The sequence below is a fragment of the Gracilinanus agilis genome, chromosome 1, assembly GCF_016433145.1.
Source record: "Gracilinanus agilis isolate LMUSP501 chromosome 1, AgileGrace, whole genome shotgun sequence".
NCBI lineage: Eukaryota > Metazoa > Chordata > Mammalia > Didelphimorphia > Didelphidae > Gracilinanus > Gracilinanus agilis.
This window is the reverse complement of record NC_058130.1, coordinates 87127571-87144498: the sequence shown is the minus strand read 5'-3', so window position 1 is coordinate 87144498 and position 16928 is coordinate 87127571. Positions and strand designations below refer to the sequence as shown.

Here is a 16928-nt window from a genome sequence, read left to right as displayed (position 1 = left end):
GCTGCAAGGGGGCTAATTACACTGCTTCTCCCAATTAAAATTTCAAAGAGCTTTCAAGAATAAATTCAAGAACAACTGAAATTCAAACCCTCTTGGCAAAGCAGCATTATTTCCCAAACTGAGGAGATATAAATAAGATTCAGAATGGTTTGCATGAGCAGGAGGTAATTACTCTCAGGAAAGAAAACCTCTCTCTCTCTCTCTCTCTCTCTTTCTCTCTCTCTCTCTCTCTCTCTCTCTTCCCTCCTCTCATTCTCTATTTGTGATTCTCTTCCTCCTCTCTCTCTGTCTCTTTCTCTTTCTCCTCTCATTCGGTCTTTCTCCCCTGCTCTCTCTGTCTTTCTCTCAGTCTCTCTCTGTCTCTGTCTCTCTTTCACCCCTCTCATTCTCTCTGTCTGTGTCTTTCTGTCTCCCCCTTCCCTTCTCTCCTCTCATTCTTTCTCTCTCTGTCTCTCTCCTCCTCCTCCTCCTTCTCCTCCTCTCTCTTTCTCTCTCCCCTCTCTCCTCTCATTTTCAGTCTTTCTCGCCTGCTCTCATTCTCTGTCTCTGTCTCTAACTCTTGAATGTGGTTTCTGTTTTGCTCATCTCCTCCCCCACAGCCCACCCAGTCTCTGCATTCTCTCCTCGAGTCACCAGGGAGGCTCTGGGCTCAGACCTCGGGCTTGCCTCTTTGAAGCAGACACAGCATCTCCATTCATATGGGAGCAGAAAGCCTGAGCTGCCCATGTCAGGGAGGGGTTGGAGAGAGGAAGGCAGGCTCCTGCTCAGACTTGGGACCCCCAAAATCAACTGTTAGCTCTTCGAATCCCTTCCAGAGCTAAACCTGTAACTCTAAGGTCTTTTTGAATGTCTATTCCATAGACTGCATGAGTGGATGTCAGAAACCCCAAGTAACATCTGAGGAGGGAATTACCTACAAAACGAGGTCCCCGAGATCCCTTGGGAAACAACAGGTTCTTCAATGTCTGAGGGAAGGATGAAAACGACAGAAACCATTGCCAAAGCCCAGCCTGGCTCACCAGTGCTTGGGGTGCCTTTCCATTCTCTGCCCTCCAAAAGATGAGCTTCTTTTCACTCCTGAGCCCTCACTCCAGTCCAGCTTCCTCCAAGTGTTTTGGTATGGCCATGGGCAACCACAAGCCGCCATTTAGACGAAGCATGTTACTTGGGTGGGGGATAGAAAACTGAGGCACAGGCTGGATCTAAGCTCAGTCTCATTACCCGACTTAGCAGAGGTCAAATCCCAAGTAGCCAACTTGGCAGAGCGCTTCAGCTTTGCCAAATACTTTGCGGACCTTATCTTGATTCATCTTCCCACCAGCCCTGTGAGGTAGGAGCTCCTGAAAATGGAAGAGAATTCAAAGCCAAGGCCAAGTAGACACACAGTATGCCTGTCAGTAGAATAGAAGCTTCTGGAAAGGAAGGATGGTATTTCTGTCTTTGTATAATAATAATGGGGCAGCTAGGTGGTACAAGTGGATAGAGTGACAGGCCTGGAATCAGGAAAATTCATCTTTTTGAGTTCAAATCTAGCCTCGGACATTTACTGGCCATGGGACTCAGTTTCCTCATCTTGAAAATGAGCTGGAGAAGGAAATGGCAAACCACTCTAGTGTCCCTGCTCCCAAATCCCCAAATGGACTCATTGAAAGTCAGATATGACTGAAATGACTGAACAATGATAATAATAATAATAGCTAACATTTATGTAGCACTTATTATGTGCTGAGTACTGTGTTAAGCATGTTAGAATTATCTCATTTGTTCCTCATGACAATTTTGTGGGATAAGTGCTATTATTATCCCCTTTTCATAGATGAGGAAACTAGGGTAGGCAAAGGTTAAGTGACTTGCCCAGGGTCACACAGCTAGGAAGTGTGAGGCCAGATTTGAACTTAGGACCTCCCATCACTAGGCCTGACTCTCAATGCACTGAGCCACCTACCTGCCCCCCACCCCTGGCTTCTTTTCCTTGAGAATTTCCCATCTAGTTGGGAAAATGAGATTCATATCTGTGAAGCAATTGGTGAACAGAATACTAAACAATCAAGGCTAAGCTGTCTTATAACAGACAGTAAATGCTATAAGATGTCAGGGAAGGAATAGATTGATCTGGGTTGGGGTGGCCAAGGAAGACCTCCTAGAGCAGGGGAGACAAGCTAAGCCTTGAAGAATGATAGTTTGGGATGGAGGGGTAGAGTGAATGTATAAAAAAAATAGCTCTAGGAAGAGTCCTGGAGGTGGGAAAGAACTGAGAGTCCTGGATTGAGGGAAAATGAGATTACTTGAGCTCATTTGTGTCTGGGTGTACTAATAATTTAAAGAGGAAGCATGGCATAGTGGAGATTGCTGAGTCTGGCAGGAAGAGAACTGGGTTCAAATTCCAGCCTTGGTGATTACTACCTATGTGACTTTGGGCAAATCACTCCCCTTCTCCCAGACTCTGTTCTCTCATATGTAACATGGATTAGATAATTGATTTCTTAGGTTCCTTCTAGCTCAAAAGCTGTCTAAGGTCTTTTTGAATGTCTGTCCCATGAAATGTATGGAATTTTTATTCCAAATATTTTTCAGCTGTCTAATATTTAGGGGGAATTATTCAGACCTGCTCTCAACTCTATCAAGGTAGAGAATAGAGAATGGCTAGGGGCACCAAAGGCTAGTTCCTGCCTGTGGGAAATACAGACTCTCAAATTAAGTTAAATCAGAGTATTTGGTTCAGATGCTGAGTATAAAGGCAGATTGAAAAGCCTTATTTACTGTCACCTGCTGGTTTTTAATGGTTCTGGGGCTGCTTTACTTTGGTGAGTGGGAGAAGAGTGGGAGTCGAGAAAGAATAAAAGGGAGGATGGAATGAGGGATGACTAGCTTGGACTGGAGAGCAGGGAAACTAGATTGGGGACGACTGAGTTAAGACACCGACAGTTTCACCTACAGAGAAAGCAATTCTGAGTTCCAGAGCTAGAAATAGTTCTTGGGGAGGATCTGTTTACATGTAGGTTTCAACGGAAATAATTTTGTTCTTGCTGTATGTTTCAGGAAAGCCCCCAGGTCTCTTTGGAAGCTCTATCCATGGAGAAAGCCCTCTTTGGACCTATGCAGACTGGCATGCATGTGTGTGCTGTGTATGTTCCTGTTACATAGGGAATCTTCCCCCAGGGAACGGCAGACTTGTTTTTGTAGGCTTGATTTGGGGGAAGTTGGAATGCATCAGCTCCCAGACATCTGGGAAGAGAATCCTCCCAAAGGCTTGGGGATTGGGGTGGGGGTTGGGGAGTGGGGGTGGTAGAGTCAGGAAGGGAAGGTTAGAGAGAAGTGAGATTGCAGTAGCCAACTGATTACATTAACCCTTTGGGAAAGAAGGGCCAACAGCCCACACAAGTCCTAGAGGGCCGCTGAGCCAGCACTGGGCCATGATGATATCCTGGCACAAGCCAACTTTTCCCCTTACGTAGCCACATCTCAATTCCATGTGAACCCATCAAAGTGCCTCATCTTGTGCAAACAGTTTGTGAAGAAGAGGCATTAATAACCAGGGAGGTGAGGAGAGAGCTAGTTGTATGACCAAAATAGCCAGAGGCTATTGAAATGGGGGAACACACAGCAGGGTGACCAACCCTGGCTCAGCGAGTGACTCATGGCTCTCCCTTAGCATCCTGGGCTTTCAGGACTGCTGGCACAGGCTATTATTATTCCCGAGATGGCAAGAAGTCTCTGTAGGGGGCAGTCTTCGGGAAGGCATATGCTGGGCCCAAGGATCTCTCCATGAGCAGGCTCTGGGGTCAGGGAGCAGATGAAGGGCCAGCTCTGGACTCCGAGCCATTCAGCCAAGCTGAACCCACATGACTGGGTAGAGCTAAGGCAGGATCTCATGAGTAATGAGGATGATGACAGACTCATGCCTCTGAGCTAGGGCACCCAACAAAGTTGGAGCCAGGAAAGAGGACCCGGTCATGGGTCCTTAGGGAGCCACATGACAACCATACCTTCTCCGGGCAAGGTCCTTCTTGTGTTAGGCCTGCTTAGGAAGATCTGGGGATGGAAATAGTTCTTGGGAGAATCTGTGGGAGCTTTTAATGACTTTGGTGTTCATTTCAAAAAAGGGATTATTGGGGGGCAGCTGGGTGGCTCGGTGCATAGGAAACCAGGCCTGGAGATAGGAGGTCCTGGGTTCAAATCTATCTTCAGACACTTTGCAGTTAAGGGACCCTGGCTAAGTCACTTCACCCCCACTGCCTACCTTTTATGGCTCTTTTGTCTTGGAACCAAAACACAGTATTGATTCTAAGATGGAAGAGAAGGGTTTAAAAAAATCATCAAGGATTGTTAATGGTCAGTGGGCAGGATGCTCTGCTCCTCTCCCCTGATGATGTTGTCCCAAATCTCTTAGTTCAGCATGCTTTTTGAAAGACACACAGCTTGGCTACGGGAGCCCAAACATGACTCGCTCCCAGACTTTCCTTTGGTTTCTATTCTGATTTACAGGTTCATTACTGCAACCCCAGGACTCTGGCAGAGTGTGGGTGGCTGATCTCAATTTAAACCAGCTCTGTCTACTTTCATTCCGCTGGGCTGGAAAAATAGGGCAAAGGAGGCCTCCACAAGAGGCCTGGGTTGGGGCTGCTGTGGAAGAGCAGAGATTTCCTAGGTTGGGTTCTTTCAGTCGTGAAGCAACTGAAACGTGTTTGTCTTGGGCCCACGTAAGCTGGGGTCTGAAATGAAAAGATCTGATTTGGAACTTTTGTTTCCAAAAAAAGCAGTCCAGCTTCAAGCTCAGCTGTGTTGCCTGGCTCTTGGTGACAGCCAGAATGACAAGAGAGAAAAACATCCTCAAATTGGCAAGGCCATGGCTATTTGTGAGCAATGCAGGTGGAGAAGACAGCGCCCCTTCCCCAGAAGTGACCCTCTACACAGGGGAGCTCAGAACCGGCGCTAGGGCTAGCCAGGAGCCTCCTGCCTGCCTGCCTGCCTGCCTCTCCAGGAAAACCATCTGGATTCTGGCACAACGCTCTCTCCCCTACTTGGGCAGGAGCTCACCCAAGCCATTGCTCCACCTCATTTCCAGACAGGAAGGAGGGAATGAGTGGGCTGTGGGCTGTGCTCAAGATTCCAGCTTTTTCCTAGATCAGGATTACACTTAACATGCTCCATCCCCAAAGCAGCCCAAGCTCTTCAGCAGCAGTCCTGGGGTCACTCCAGCCTCCCCTGGGAGCCATCTCTGCACAAAGAGCTGTTGCTGAATGTTTAGTGAGGTCATATGTCTGGCAACTCCAAAGGCAGCAAATTAAACTACTTTTTAAAGAACTTGGCTCAGGATAAGCTGGAGAGGCCCCAGACAAAATCCTTAACCCTCTGCAGGGCCCTGTGAGCCACAGGAAATTCAGAAACAAGATGGCCACATAGACATTCGGCCCACTCCCACAAAGATCGCCAGGCTTCAAGGTTGTGCCTAGGCTTGTTGCTGTTTTGGGGAATTTTTGAAGGCGAATGGAATTAACCAAGGATCTGAGCTGGGTTCCAAACATCCCCAGCCCCAGAGGCTGTTCTAGTCTGTGGTTCTTTCATTTTGGGGGATCGCTGAGATTTGGAGAGCCATGAAAAGCTTCACTTTGCAAGTGAGGACATCAGGTATGTTTTCCTCGAATTAAGGAGAATTTACTAAGACCATCCAAAAAGCAAATCTGAGAAATTATAGCACTGTAAGCTACTCCATACAACACTAGGTTTTGGGAAAATGAAAGAAACAAAAGAAAAAGGCAATCGGCAAAGGGGAAATTGATGAAAATCTATTCTGATGGGTTTAAAACAGAATCTTCAAAATAGGGGACATTTCCATTTTTTAGGGAGGCAACATGGTCTGGAAAAAGAGTGCTGCTCTTAGAGTCGGCAAACTTAGGTTCAAATTATGTCTCTGAAACTTCATAGTTATATGATGGTGGGCAAGGCATCAATTTCTTCAGCTGTACCTCATCGACCTACTTCAAAAGGAATTTTCAAGAAAAAAAAGTCCTTTGGAAACTTTAATGTGCTTTTTTTGTATAAACTACTACTACTACTAATATATTGAAATATTTACAATATAATATTTGAGTAATGGACGTGATCTGTTTTTTGGAGTATCCGTCCATCTATCCATCTATCTGTCTGTCTGTCCATCTGTCTATTAGAGATACAGTAGTTTCTGAGTAAGAAACGCCCCCCCCCCCCAAAGATCACACATCACAAACACACACACGTGACAGAAGATCTAGAATCATCCAGGGGACATTAACTCTTGACACTGTATCATAAGCCCTGCTCATACATGAAGTCTTCCTGAATTTGGCCTTCAGAGCCAGCTGGGTAAGAGAGAAAGAGCATCCTGGGATCTCCGTTCTGAGAAAGATGCTGCCTAGATCCGAAGGCTTTTATTCAATCAAAGGTTCACAGGCTCATAGCTCCAGAGCAGCATCACCCGTCTAGTCTGAGCCTTCCATTTTACAGATGAGGAAGCTAAGGTCCAGGGAGGCTCGGTGGCTTGGCCATGGTCACGTAGCATCAGAGGGCTGACTTCAAACCCATTTCCTCGGATTCTGGAAATGGTGCTTTTTCCATCTGCCCCTTGAGAACCAGCAGGGACCTTAGGCTGCTCCTAGTCTAGCCCCTTTGTTTTCTAGGCTCCTGCCCTACCTCCCCTGCCATCACTTACTGTATCACACTGATTCTAATACCCCCAAACTACTGGGGAAATGGTCTTGGAGCATCTGTCTGCTCTTCCCTCGCCCCCACCCCGGCTTCTCTCCCTCTCCACTCTGAGTCCCCAAACCTATCACAGATGTTCTCGTGATGTGCGCCCAGTGTCTGTCTTAGAAGGCCAGCTCCTAGGGAGCACGGCTCCATTAATCACTAGACAGAGTCCTCAAACAAAATGGCCTTCCAGAAATGCTCTGGGTTCACTCCCCCAGCAGTGTGCCCACTAGAATGGCTCACTATCACAGAATCATAGATTTAGGAGGAGATTGAAAGCCAGGCCTAGCAATGGGAGGTCCTAGGTTCAAATCTGGCCTGACAATTCCTAGCTGTGTGACCCTGGGCAAGTCATTTGACCCCCATTGCCTCGCCATTACCACTCTTCTGCCTTGGAACCAATACACAGTATTGACTCCAAGATGGAAGGTAGGGGTTAAAAAAAAAAAAAAAGACTAGAAGAGCGCTTAAGAAAAATCACTTTTTGGCAGATAGATGGAGGATGGACTCCAGTGGGGCAAGATCTGAATTTGAGATGTCTACAGGATATTCAGCTGGAGATGTCCAATAAGCAACTGTGATGGCAGGATTAAAAATTAGGGAGAGATGGAGGAAACATAGGCGTGTGTGATAGAGATAATTAAACCAAAAGGAGCTGACAAGGTCACCAAAAAAAGGAAGAGTTCCGCTTTAGGGGAGAACTTTTTTTTGGGGAGGGGGCACATGTATTTAGGGGGTATGATCTAAATGAACCAGCAAAAGATACCAACAATCACAAAACTGGGAGGCCATTGGAGTTCATCCAGTCAAACCCCCTCATTTTATATTTGGGGAAATTGAGGCCCAGAGGAAACTTTCCAAAGAAGAGGTTTGCAGTGAAGGATTGCCATATGGAACGGGCTTTCGATGGGTGGCTCTAGAGAAGACAGAAGCAGGGGAGAAAGCCCCAAGGAAGCAGGTTTGAGCTTATCAGAAGAATTTCCTAATAATTGGAGCTACCCATCAAGGGAACTGACAACCCAGAGAAGGGAATTCCTCATCTACTAGCCAGCTAAGTAGCTCAATAGCCACCTGTTGAAAAGCCCACTAGAAAGGCTCACTATCATGGGATCACAGATTAGAAGACCTGCTTTCGGTGGAAGTAGGATCAGAGGCTCTATGAGATCCCAACCAATGTGACAGATCCTAGCAGCCCAAACTTAGTAGAAGACATCTCAACTTACCTTGTTTCTCTGGTTGCACTACTTTCGCTAGAAGAAGGAAGCTAGCTTCTCTATAATTTAAAAAAATTTTTTTTTTAAATTTTAATTCCTTACTTTCTTAGAATCTATAGTAAGTATCGGTTCCAAGGCAGAAGAGTGGTGAAGGCTAGGCAGTGGGAGTTAAGTGACTTGCCCAGGGTCACATAGCTAGAAAGTGTCTGAGGCCAGATTTGAACTCAATCTCCCATCTCTGGGCCTGGCTCTCAACCCACTCAGCCACCTGCTACTACAATCACTTTTTAGCAAACTAAATACATCATTCCTTTTCTTTCCCACTGAACATTACCCCATCTAACTTTTGTAAACATAAACTTCATTCTACCAGACTCTTCCTCCCCAACCTTGAGTGTCATCTCTTTAACTTCAAGGCTGAAAAAAATACATCATTTTTAAAAATCAGTTTTTCCTCTGTTTTTCCTATCTGCACATACATTATTCAGATGTTCTCATGATGTGCGCCCAGTGTCTGTCTTAGAAGGCCAGCTCCTAGGGAGCAGGGCTCCATTAATCACTAGACAGAGTCCTCAAACAAAATGGCCTTCCAGAAAGGCTCTGGGTTCACTCCCCCAGCTCACTATCACAGAATCATAGATTTAGGAGGAGACTTTGGAGCTCATTGTTTAAATAAAAATTATTCTTTTAAAGAGGAGGAAACTGAGGCCCAAGAAGCGACTTATCCAATAATACACACACACAGATGGTAAGAAACCAAGCCAGGATTCCCAGCCAGTTGTTTTCCATTCTACCATATTGCCTCCCACAAACCTCACTGGACACATACCAGTAAGGTGATGCGATTGATCATTCTCTTAGGATGTGGGAAGGCTTGAAACCAGGTTTTCTTGACTTTTAAGTTAGACTATACTGTCATGATACAATTCTCAGCTAGTTATTAGCTTCTTCTGCCAGAGACATATTCATTGATAATTTTTGTTCCTACATCACCTACATTTCCCAATTTGTCCTTCTCTTAACAAAGAATTAAAAAAAAAAAAACTTTTTTATGGTTCAAGTAAAATAAAACAACACATCAACAAAAATTCAACAACCCATAGAGCAATGATTCCCAAAGTGGGTGCCACCGCCCCCTGGTGGGTGCTGCAGCGATCCAAGGGAGCGGTGATGGCCACAGGTGAGTTTATCTTTCCTATTAATTGCTATTAAACTTTAAAAAAATTAATTTCCAGAGGGGCTAAGTAATATTTTTTTCTGGATAGGGGGCGGTAGGCCAAAAAAGTTTGGGAACCACTGCCATAGAGTGTTCCCCATGTGTAGTCTTTCCAGCTCTGCAAAGGGAGGTGGGTGTACTCTCAGAAGTGAGGCTTCTTCAGCCTATTTTCACAGCACTGAGGTGCATCTGCCTGGCCGTTATTATGTTTGCATTCCTGGGGCCCTGGATCTCCTGGTTCTGCTTGCTTCACATCAGCTCCCACAAGTCCTCTTATGATTCTCCGTTTTCATACTGTTGTTACAGAACAGTAAAAGAGCCCATTGCACTCCAAATGAAGGGCATCTACTGGGTTCTCAGTTCTTTGCTACTTTAAAAAACCCTGTCATCAATATTTTGGTGGCTCTAAGGCCTTTTTCTTTTCCTTTTTATCATTTATCTCCTTAGGACATATACTTAAGCAGCGGCATCTCTGGGTAAAGCCTAAGCGTCTCCACAGAACATGTGAGAGTTGGCCAAATTCTTGGCATGATTTAAGCAGATGATTCCAACTCAAAATTAAGGTCCAGAAGAGCCGAGTGAATAAATGAGGATTTCTACCAGCCCACGTTGTTGTTGTTATGTGTGTGTGTGTGTGCGTGCATTTAAAGCAGTTTGCATTTCTACCCCGGTGACTCCACTGGCTGTGAAAGCAACAGGATCAAAACTAGCATCTGACATCAATTGCAGCTCCCTATGGGACAGTGGGAGAGGAGTTATTATTTGTTAAGTCTGAGTCAACAAACACTCCACATTTGGGCTCTAGACAAGGAGGGAAGCCTTGCCAAGCACGGCTTGCCGAGCTGGGCGCTCCAGAAGCAGGCACCGTGCAGAGCTACGGGGAGGACTTAAAGACAAAAGGCAACGACCACTCTCACAGGGCAGGGAATAAAAGACAAAAGAGGATGGACAGACATGGGACTGTCAAGGAATAGGAGGCGTGGAGGAACTCTGAGCTGCTGGCAGAGACGCGGAGAAAGGCATTTCACCCATATGGAAATAATAAGACTTCAATAAAACTTACAAGGTTTCAATAGAATGCAGGCTTGGGCTGATTTTTACAGAAACAGGTGCAGAGGAAAGGGGCGCTTATGGAAACCCCTGTGAGCAAATGGAAACTCGTGTGCTCAAAACATTCGAGTCTGTGTTTCTGGGGGAAGGCTGAGGAGGCCTGTGAGCCAGGCCTGGGCTGGTGGCCAGAGCCCAGGGCTGGCTGCTCTGAGCGGTTCTGTTCTTTCTCCCAAATTGCTTCAGAAACAGCATGCTATGGTTGCTTTTTTTTGGGGGGGGGGAAGAGGGGCTTCTTGAGCCTCAGCAGAAGATTTCCTTAAGAGAGGCCCCTTCGAAGCATGTAATTTTCTCTTTCCTGACTTTCACAGCTCTGGGTCCTGGTGAACTCATTAGGTCTTGAGCAATGAAATGGAAACACTGAGTTCAGGGGGTGCCTGCTTGACCCTCGCTAGTCTAAGAGGAGGAGGAAGTGGTGCTGGAGTTAGCCTGCGTTAGGCTTCTTTCATTTCTCATCCCATCCATAAATCAATACTTCTGTACTTTCATAAACAAGGCCAATTCCCCTGGTATTAAATTTGACTCAGTCAAGTTTGGGCGTTTTTCTTTGGTTCTGAGGAAATCTGTTGGCTTTTCTAGCCTCTTTGTCACTGATTTTTAACTCATATTAGAGATGGAAAACTCCAAGACTGTGAGTGAAAGATGGAAAAATCCCATGAGATGAGTACACGTTAGGGCCAACCTGTTCCCGTATTCTTCTCAGACTGGAAATCATCACGATTTTAATGGCCTCCAGAAGTTACTCTACCATTTTTTTTAAAAAAGGAAAACGAGATCTCTGCAGCAAAGTTATAAACCTTAAGAACATTCAGGTCACATACCATTCTGGGCACATGAAATACAATGAATGCTAATGAGATGCCTATGTTTAAATATGAAAATAAAAGTTTTAGCATCTAGGTGCCGGGGCAGTGCGCTAGGTTCTGAGGATACAAGGACAAAAGTTAACAATGCTTGCCCTCAATGAGCTTATGTTCTATGATAAGGAGCAACACATAACCAGTAGTGGATACCAAATAAATACAAGATAAGTTCTGGGAGTGAAGGCACTGGCCGCTGGGGGAAAAGGAAAGGTACCTTAACAGGAGGGTGCATTTGACCTGAATTGGATAGGATGCCAGGATGCCAAGAGGCAGAAGTGAGGCGTGAGTGCACCATGGGCATGGAGGGCGGCACAGCAAGCAGGCAGTCTGACTGGACAATGTGAAGAGAAGTAATGTGGAAGAGAGCTGGGAAGGTAGGCTGGGGCCAGATTGTAAATCATTTTAAAGGACAGAGGACAACACATATTTGATTTCAGTAAAATATCAGTTTTATTTATACAATTCACACAATACAAATGCATTATGCCCTCACCACACACACGAATACCACACATGCACACACACACACACACACACATCCCTAAAATCGATATCACTCTTGATTTTTCTTCCCCAAATCACTCAGCTTTACTCTGCATGATTAGTTGTTGGTTTTCCAAGCACTGCTTGAGTCTGTCTTCTGTCAGGGTCAGTCTCTGTTCTAGAATGGAAACAGTCTGTACAATAAAATGGGAGAGAAGGGAGAATTAGGGATCCTAGTCAGTATATTCAGATGCCCTGAGCCAGTACAAGGCTTCAACTCTTAACACTAATCATTTCTGGCAGCACTTTGCTTAGAACTTTCTGCCACTAGAGGGTTCTGAGATGACTGCTATCTCCTTACAGCACATGGCTTCGATTTCATATCTCCTGCACCCTACCAACTTTATATTACTCAGTGTGACTAGTTATGTCCTGGACTAAATAAAAGGGAGTATGAAATCCAAGGAATTATTCATTATGACACAGTCGGATTCATACTAGGGATGCAAGGATTGTTCAACAGTAGAAAAACAATTAACAGAACTAAAAAAATTATTAACCTATTGAAAACTACTGAGAACTACTGAAAATAGATGCCAAAAAAGCCTTAGACGAAGTACAACACTCACTTATGCTAAAAATGTTACAAAGCAAATGTATGGCAGGACCTTTTTTAGAATCATAAAAACATCTATCTAAAGCCAAAAGCAAGCATCATATGCAATGGGGATACACTAGAATCTTTCCCATTAAATATAGGAGTAAAGCACAGAGGCTTACTCTCCTCACAATTACTTGAACTAGCTCTAGAAATGGTAGCAATAGCAATAAAACAAAAGGAATAAATTAAGAGTATAAGGATAGATAAAAAGTAGATAAAATTATCCCAGGAGATAATAAGATATGATGATATACTTGGAAAATCTTAGAGAATCAGCAAAGATATTAACTGAGGCAATTAATAGCTTCAGTAAAGTTGCAGATTACAACAAACCCTCAAAAACCAATTGCATTTCTGTATAATAATAATAAAATACAAGAAGCAAACATATAAAAGGAAATCATTCCAAATAACTACAAAATACATAAACTACAAAATACACAGGGATTAATTTACCAAAACACACACAGGCAAAAACACAAAAAACAGATTCAATTATAAAGTACTCCTTAAAGAAATAAAAAACAATTTAAATAGCTAGAGATGGGACATATCAACATTTAAAAAAATAACAATACTACCAAAATTAATTCATAGTTTTAGTGCTATAAAAATCAAATTAAAAAGGAGATATTTTACAAAACTTGATAATAACAATATTCATTTGGAAAAGCAAAAGATCTAGACTATCAAGGAAAATAATTTTTTTAAAAGTTGGGATGAACGAAGAAGAGCAGTTCCAGATAGTCTATTATAAAACAGCAGTTATTTAAGTCATCTGTATTGGTTTAAAAATACAAAGGTAACTCAAGGGAACAGACTAGAAACAGGTGAATAAGAAATAGTGGAGCTCTGTGTGACCCTGGGCAAGTCACTTGACCCCCATTGCCCACCCTTACCAATCTTCCACCTATGAGACAATACACCAAAGTACAAGGGCTTAAAAAAAAATCTAAAAAAAAAAAAAAAAAAAAAAAAAAAAAGAAATAGCGGAGCTAAATAATACAGTAGTTAGCAGAAAACATATATCACGTAGAGTGAAAAAAACCCTTATTTAATTTTTTTTAAATGCTGGGAAAATTGGAAAGCAGTCTGGAAGAAATTAGGTTTAGATCAACAACTTTACATCATATATTCCACAATACATTCTCAGTGAATACATGCCCTTAATATTAGAGATCATACTATTAAAAAATTAGAATAGAAGCAGATCATAAAACTTTCACAGCTATAGACAGGAGATGTATTTTTATCTTCACAAGAGATAGAGGCAATTATAAAATTAAAAAAATAGATAACTTTGATTACAGGAAACTGAAAAGCTCCTGCATGGACAAAATTAATGCACTAAGGATAAGAAAGGAAGTCATCAAATGGGAAAAAAAAAATCTTTGCATCAAATTTCTTTATTGTTTGATGTCCAAGATATAAACAAACATATGTGGATAGGTAAGTGTACTTGTATAAACTAATAGCCATTCCCCAAAAGATAAGCAGTCAAAGGAAAGGAATGAATGGTTTTCAAAAGAAGAAATGCAAAGAATTCATAACCATGAAAGAAGGCTTCAACACACTAAGAAGATACATGTAAATCAAAATAATCCCAAGGCTTCACCTCACACCCTGCAAAATGGCAAAGATGAAGGAAAAAAAGGCAATACTCAATATTGATGGGGTTGTGAGATGGCATTCATACATTGCTGATGGAACTGCGAATTGGTACAATTGCTTTGGAAAGCAATTTGGAATAAAGTAATAAAAACATCTACTTACAAAGATCGAGTAGGATTCAAATGAAGAGATATAAGAGAATAAACTCAGCACAACTTTTTTTGGAAGGAGCTTCACAAGTATCACACATTGCACATGCTTTTAGACATTTTTTCAGTGTATTGTTTGGTTGTGCTGATTTTTTCCCTCTTCTTCATCTTTTCATCTTAAAAAAATATTGTTATATGGGATACTTTCTGAGGGTAGGAATAGGAAGATATTTGGGGAAACTATGATAATGTAAAGAAAAGACCAATAAAAACTTGCTTTTAGAAAATATGATACATCTTTAACTTTAAAAGGGAGAGGGCTAAGAGGGGAGGAAGGAGTAGAAAATCCAGAAGGAAGGCAGGAAAGAACAAAAGGTCAGAGCCTTGAATGATTCAGGAGTGACATCTACTGCTAAAAAGCCATTGGAGTTGGGGGGGGGGGGGAGCTGGGAGGGAGTGAAGGGGAAAGTAAGAGCATGAATTATGTAACCATATTAACTTTTCTAAAAAATAAATATTAATAAATGTTTTTTTTTAAAAAGCCATTGGAGAGAGCATTTGTCCATTGGGGTCTATGACTTTTGGAGTCTTGACCCAGCCCCAAGCCCCAATGATAAAAGACAAAGAGAATAGAGGGAGGTGACTCTTGAAGCTTAAAGAGGCAAATTGGTTCTTTGCTTTAAGATTAACTGCACATTTTGTTAATTGTGATGCCTTGAGATTAATTGTAAAGGCCTAGTATTTTGAAATTTGTTAAGTCATTTTCTGTGTTGCTTGACATAAAAAAGCCAACCACATTACATTTTTTGGTACGTATTTTGGTTTGTTGTATAACCTTTCAATATGATTTTTGTCTTTTACTTATTACACCACAGCTATTTCCTACTGTTATTCCTAACCTACAAGTTTTCCCTACTCACAAAAAAATTAAGTAAAAGCCCCTGACTGAGTATGAGCATCTATCAGCACATTCCACATTAGGTGTCCATAGTCCCCTCCATCCCTCAAAGAGGAAGAAGGAGTATTTCATCATCTATTCTCTGGAACTAATGGTGGTCACACTGTGTTTAATCAGAATTCAACTTGTTGTCCACCTGCACCATTTCCCTGAATTACCAAGAGGGAAAAAAAAAGCCACTTCAGGGCCATTATAAATACTGCCCTATTCAATTCACATGCCCAATGAATGAGTGTTAAAAAAAAATTTTTTAAACACTTACAACACATAGATTAAAAAGTACAGCCAGCCTAGACAATATAAAATACTTAGGAATCTATCTGCCAAGACAAACACAGGAATTATGCAAACACAACTACAAAACTCTTTCCACACAATTAAAACTAGATCTAAACAACTGGAAAAACATTGAGTGATCATGGGTAGGATGAGCTAACAAAATAAAAACGACCATCCTACCCAAATTAATTTACTTATTTAGTGCTATACCCATCAAACTACCAAAAAAAAGTTGTTTACTGAATTAGAAAAAACTATAACAAAGTTCATTTGGAAGAACAAAAGGCCAAGAATATCAAAGGAAATAATGAAAAAAAAAATACAAAGGAAGGTGGCCTAGTAGTACCAGATCTTAAAATGTACTATAAAGCAATAGTCATCAAAACAATATGGAACTGGGGGCAGCTGGGTAGCTCAGTGGAGTGAGAGTCAGGCCTAGAGACAGGAGGTCCTAGGTTCAAACCCGGCCTCAGCCACTTCCCAGCTGTGTGACCCTGGGCAAGTCACTTGACCTCCATTGCCCACCCTTACCACTCTTCCACCTATGAGACAATACACCGAAGTACAAGGGTTTAAAAAAAAAAAAAAAGTTAAAAAAAAAAAAACAATATGGAACTGGCAAAGAGACAGAAGGGAGGATCAGTGGAATAGATTAGGGGTGAAAGACCTCAGCAAGACAGTCTATGATAAACCCAAAGAACCCAGCTTTTGGGACAAAAACCCACTATTTGACAAAAACTGCTGGGAAAATTAGAAAACAATATGGGAGAGACTGGGTCTAGATCAACATCTCACACCCTATACCAAGATAAGGAAAGAAAGAAACTATAAATAAATTAGGTGAGCACAGAATAGTATACCTGTCAGATCTCTGGGGAAGGAAAGATTTTAAAATCAAGCAAGAGCTAGAAAAAATTACAAAATGTAAAAAAAATAATTTTGACTACATTAAACTAAAAAGTTTTTGTAAAGATAAAACCAATGCTACCAAAATTAGAAGGGAAGCAACAAATTGTGAAAAAATCTTTATAACAAAAAACTCAGACAAAGGTCTAATTACTCAAATATAGAAGTAGCTAAATCAATTATACAAAAAAAAAAAAAATCAAGCCAACCCCCAATCGATAAATGGGCAACAAGGGACAATGAATAGGTAATTCTCAGATAAAGAAATCAAACTAACAATAAGCACATGAGAAAGTGTTCTAAATCTCTAATAATTAGAGAAATGCAAATCAAAACAACTCTGCGGTATCACCACACACCTAGCAGATTGGCTAAAATGACAGCAGAGGAGAGTAAAGAATGTTGGAGGGGATGTGGTGAAATTGGGACATTAATGCATTGCTGGTGGAGTTGTGAATTGATCCAACCATTCTGGAAGGCAATTTGGAACTATGCCCAAGGGGTTTTAAAAGACTGCCGGCCCTTTGATTCAGCCATACCACTGCTGGGTTTATACCCCAAAAAGATAATAAGAAAAAGACTTGTATAAAAATATTAGTAGCTGTGCTCTTTGTGGTGGCAAAAAATTGGAAAATGAAGGGATGCCCTTCAACTGAGGAATGGCTGAATAAATTGTGGTATCTGTTGGTGATGGAATACTACTGTGCTCAAAGGAATAAAGAGTTCTTCCATGTGAACTGGAATGACCTCCAGGA

General features: G+C 42.2%; 1 protein-coding gene across 1 annotated transcript in view; it reads right to left on the bottom strand.

Moving 5' to 3' along the window:
- Positions 1 to 11618: 11618 nt before the first annotated feature.
- The window catches only part of POC1A (POC1 centriolar protein A), a 171987-nt gene continuing 166677 nt past the window's right edge, over positions 11619 to 16928 (bottom strand). The window contains exon 11 of the mRNA XM_044674969.1: positions 11619 to 11803. Within this exon, the coding sequence (XP_044530904.1) occupies positions 11705 to 11803 (99 nt within the window). The 3' untranslated portion in view covers positions 11619 to 11704. The remainder of the gene's footprint in view (positions 11804 to 16928) is intronic.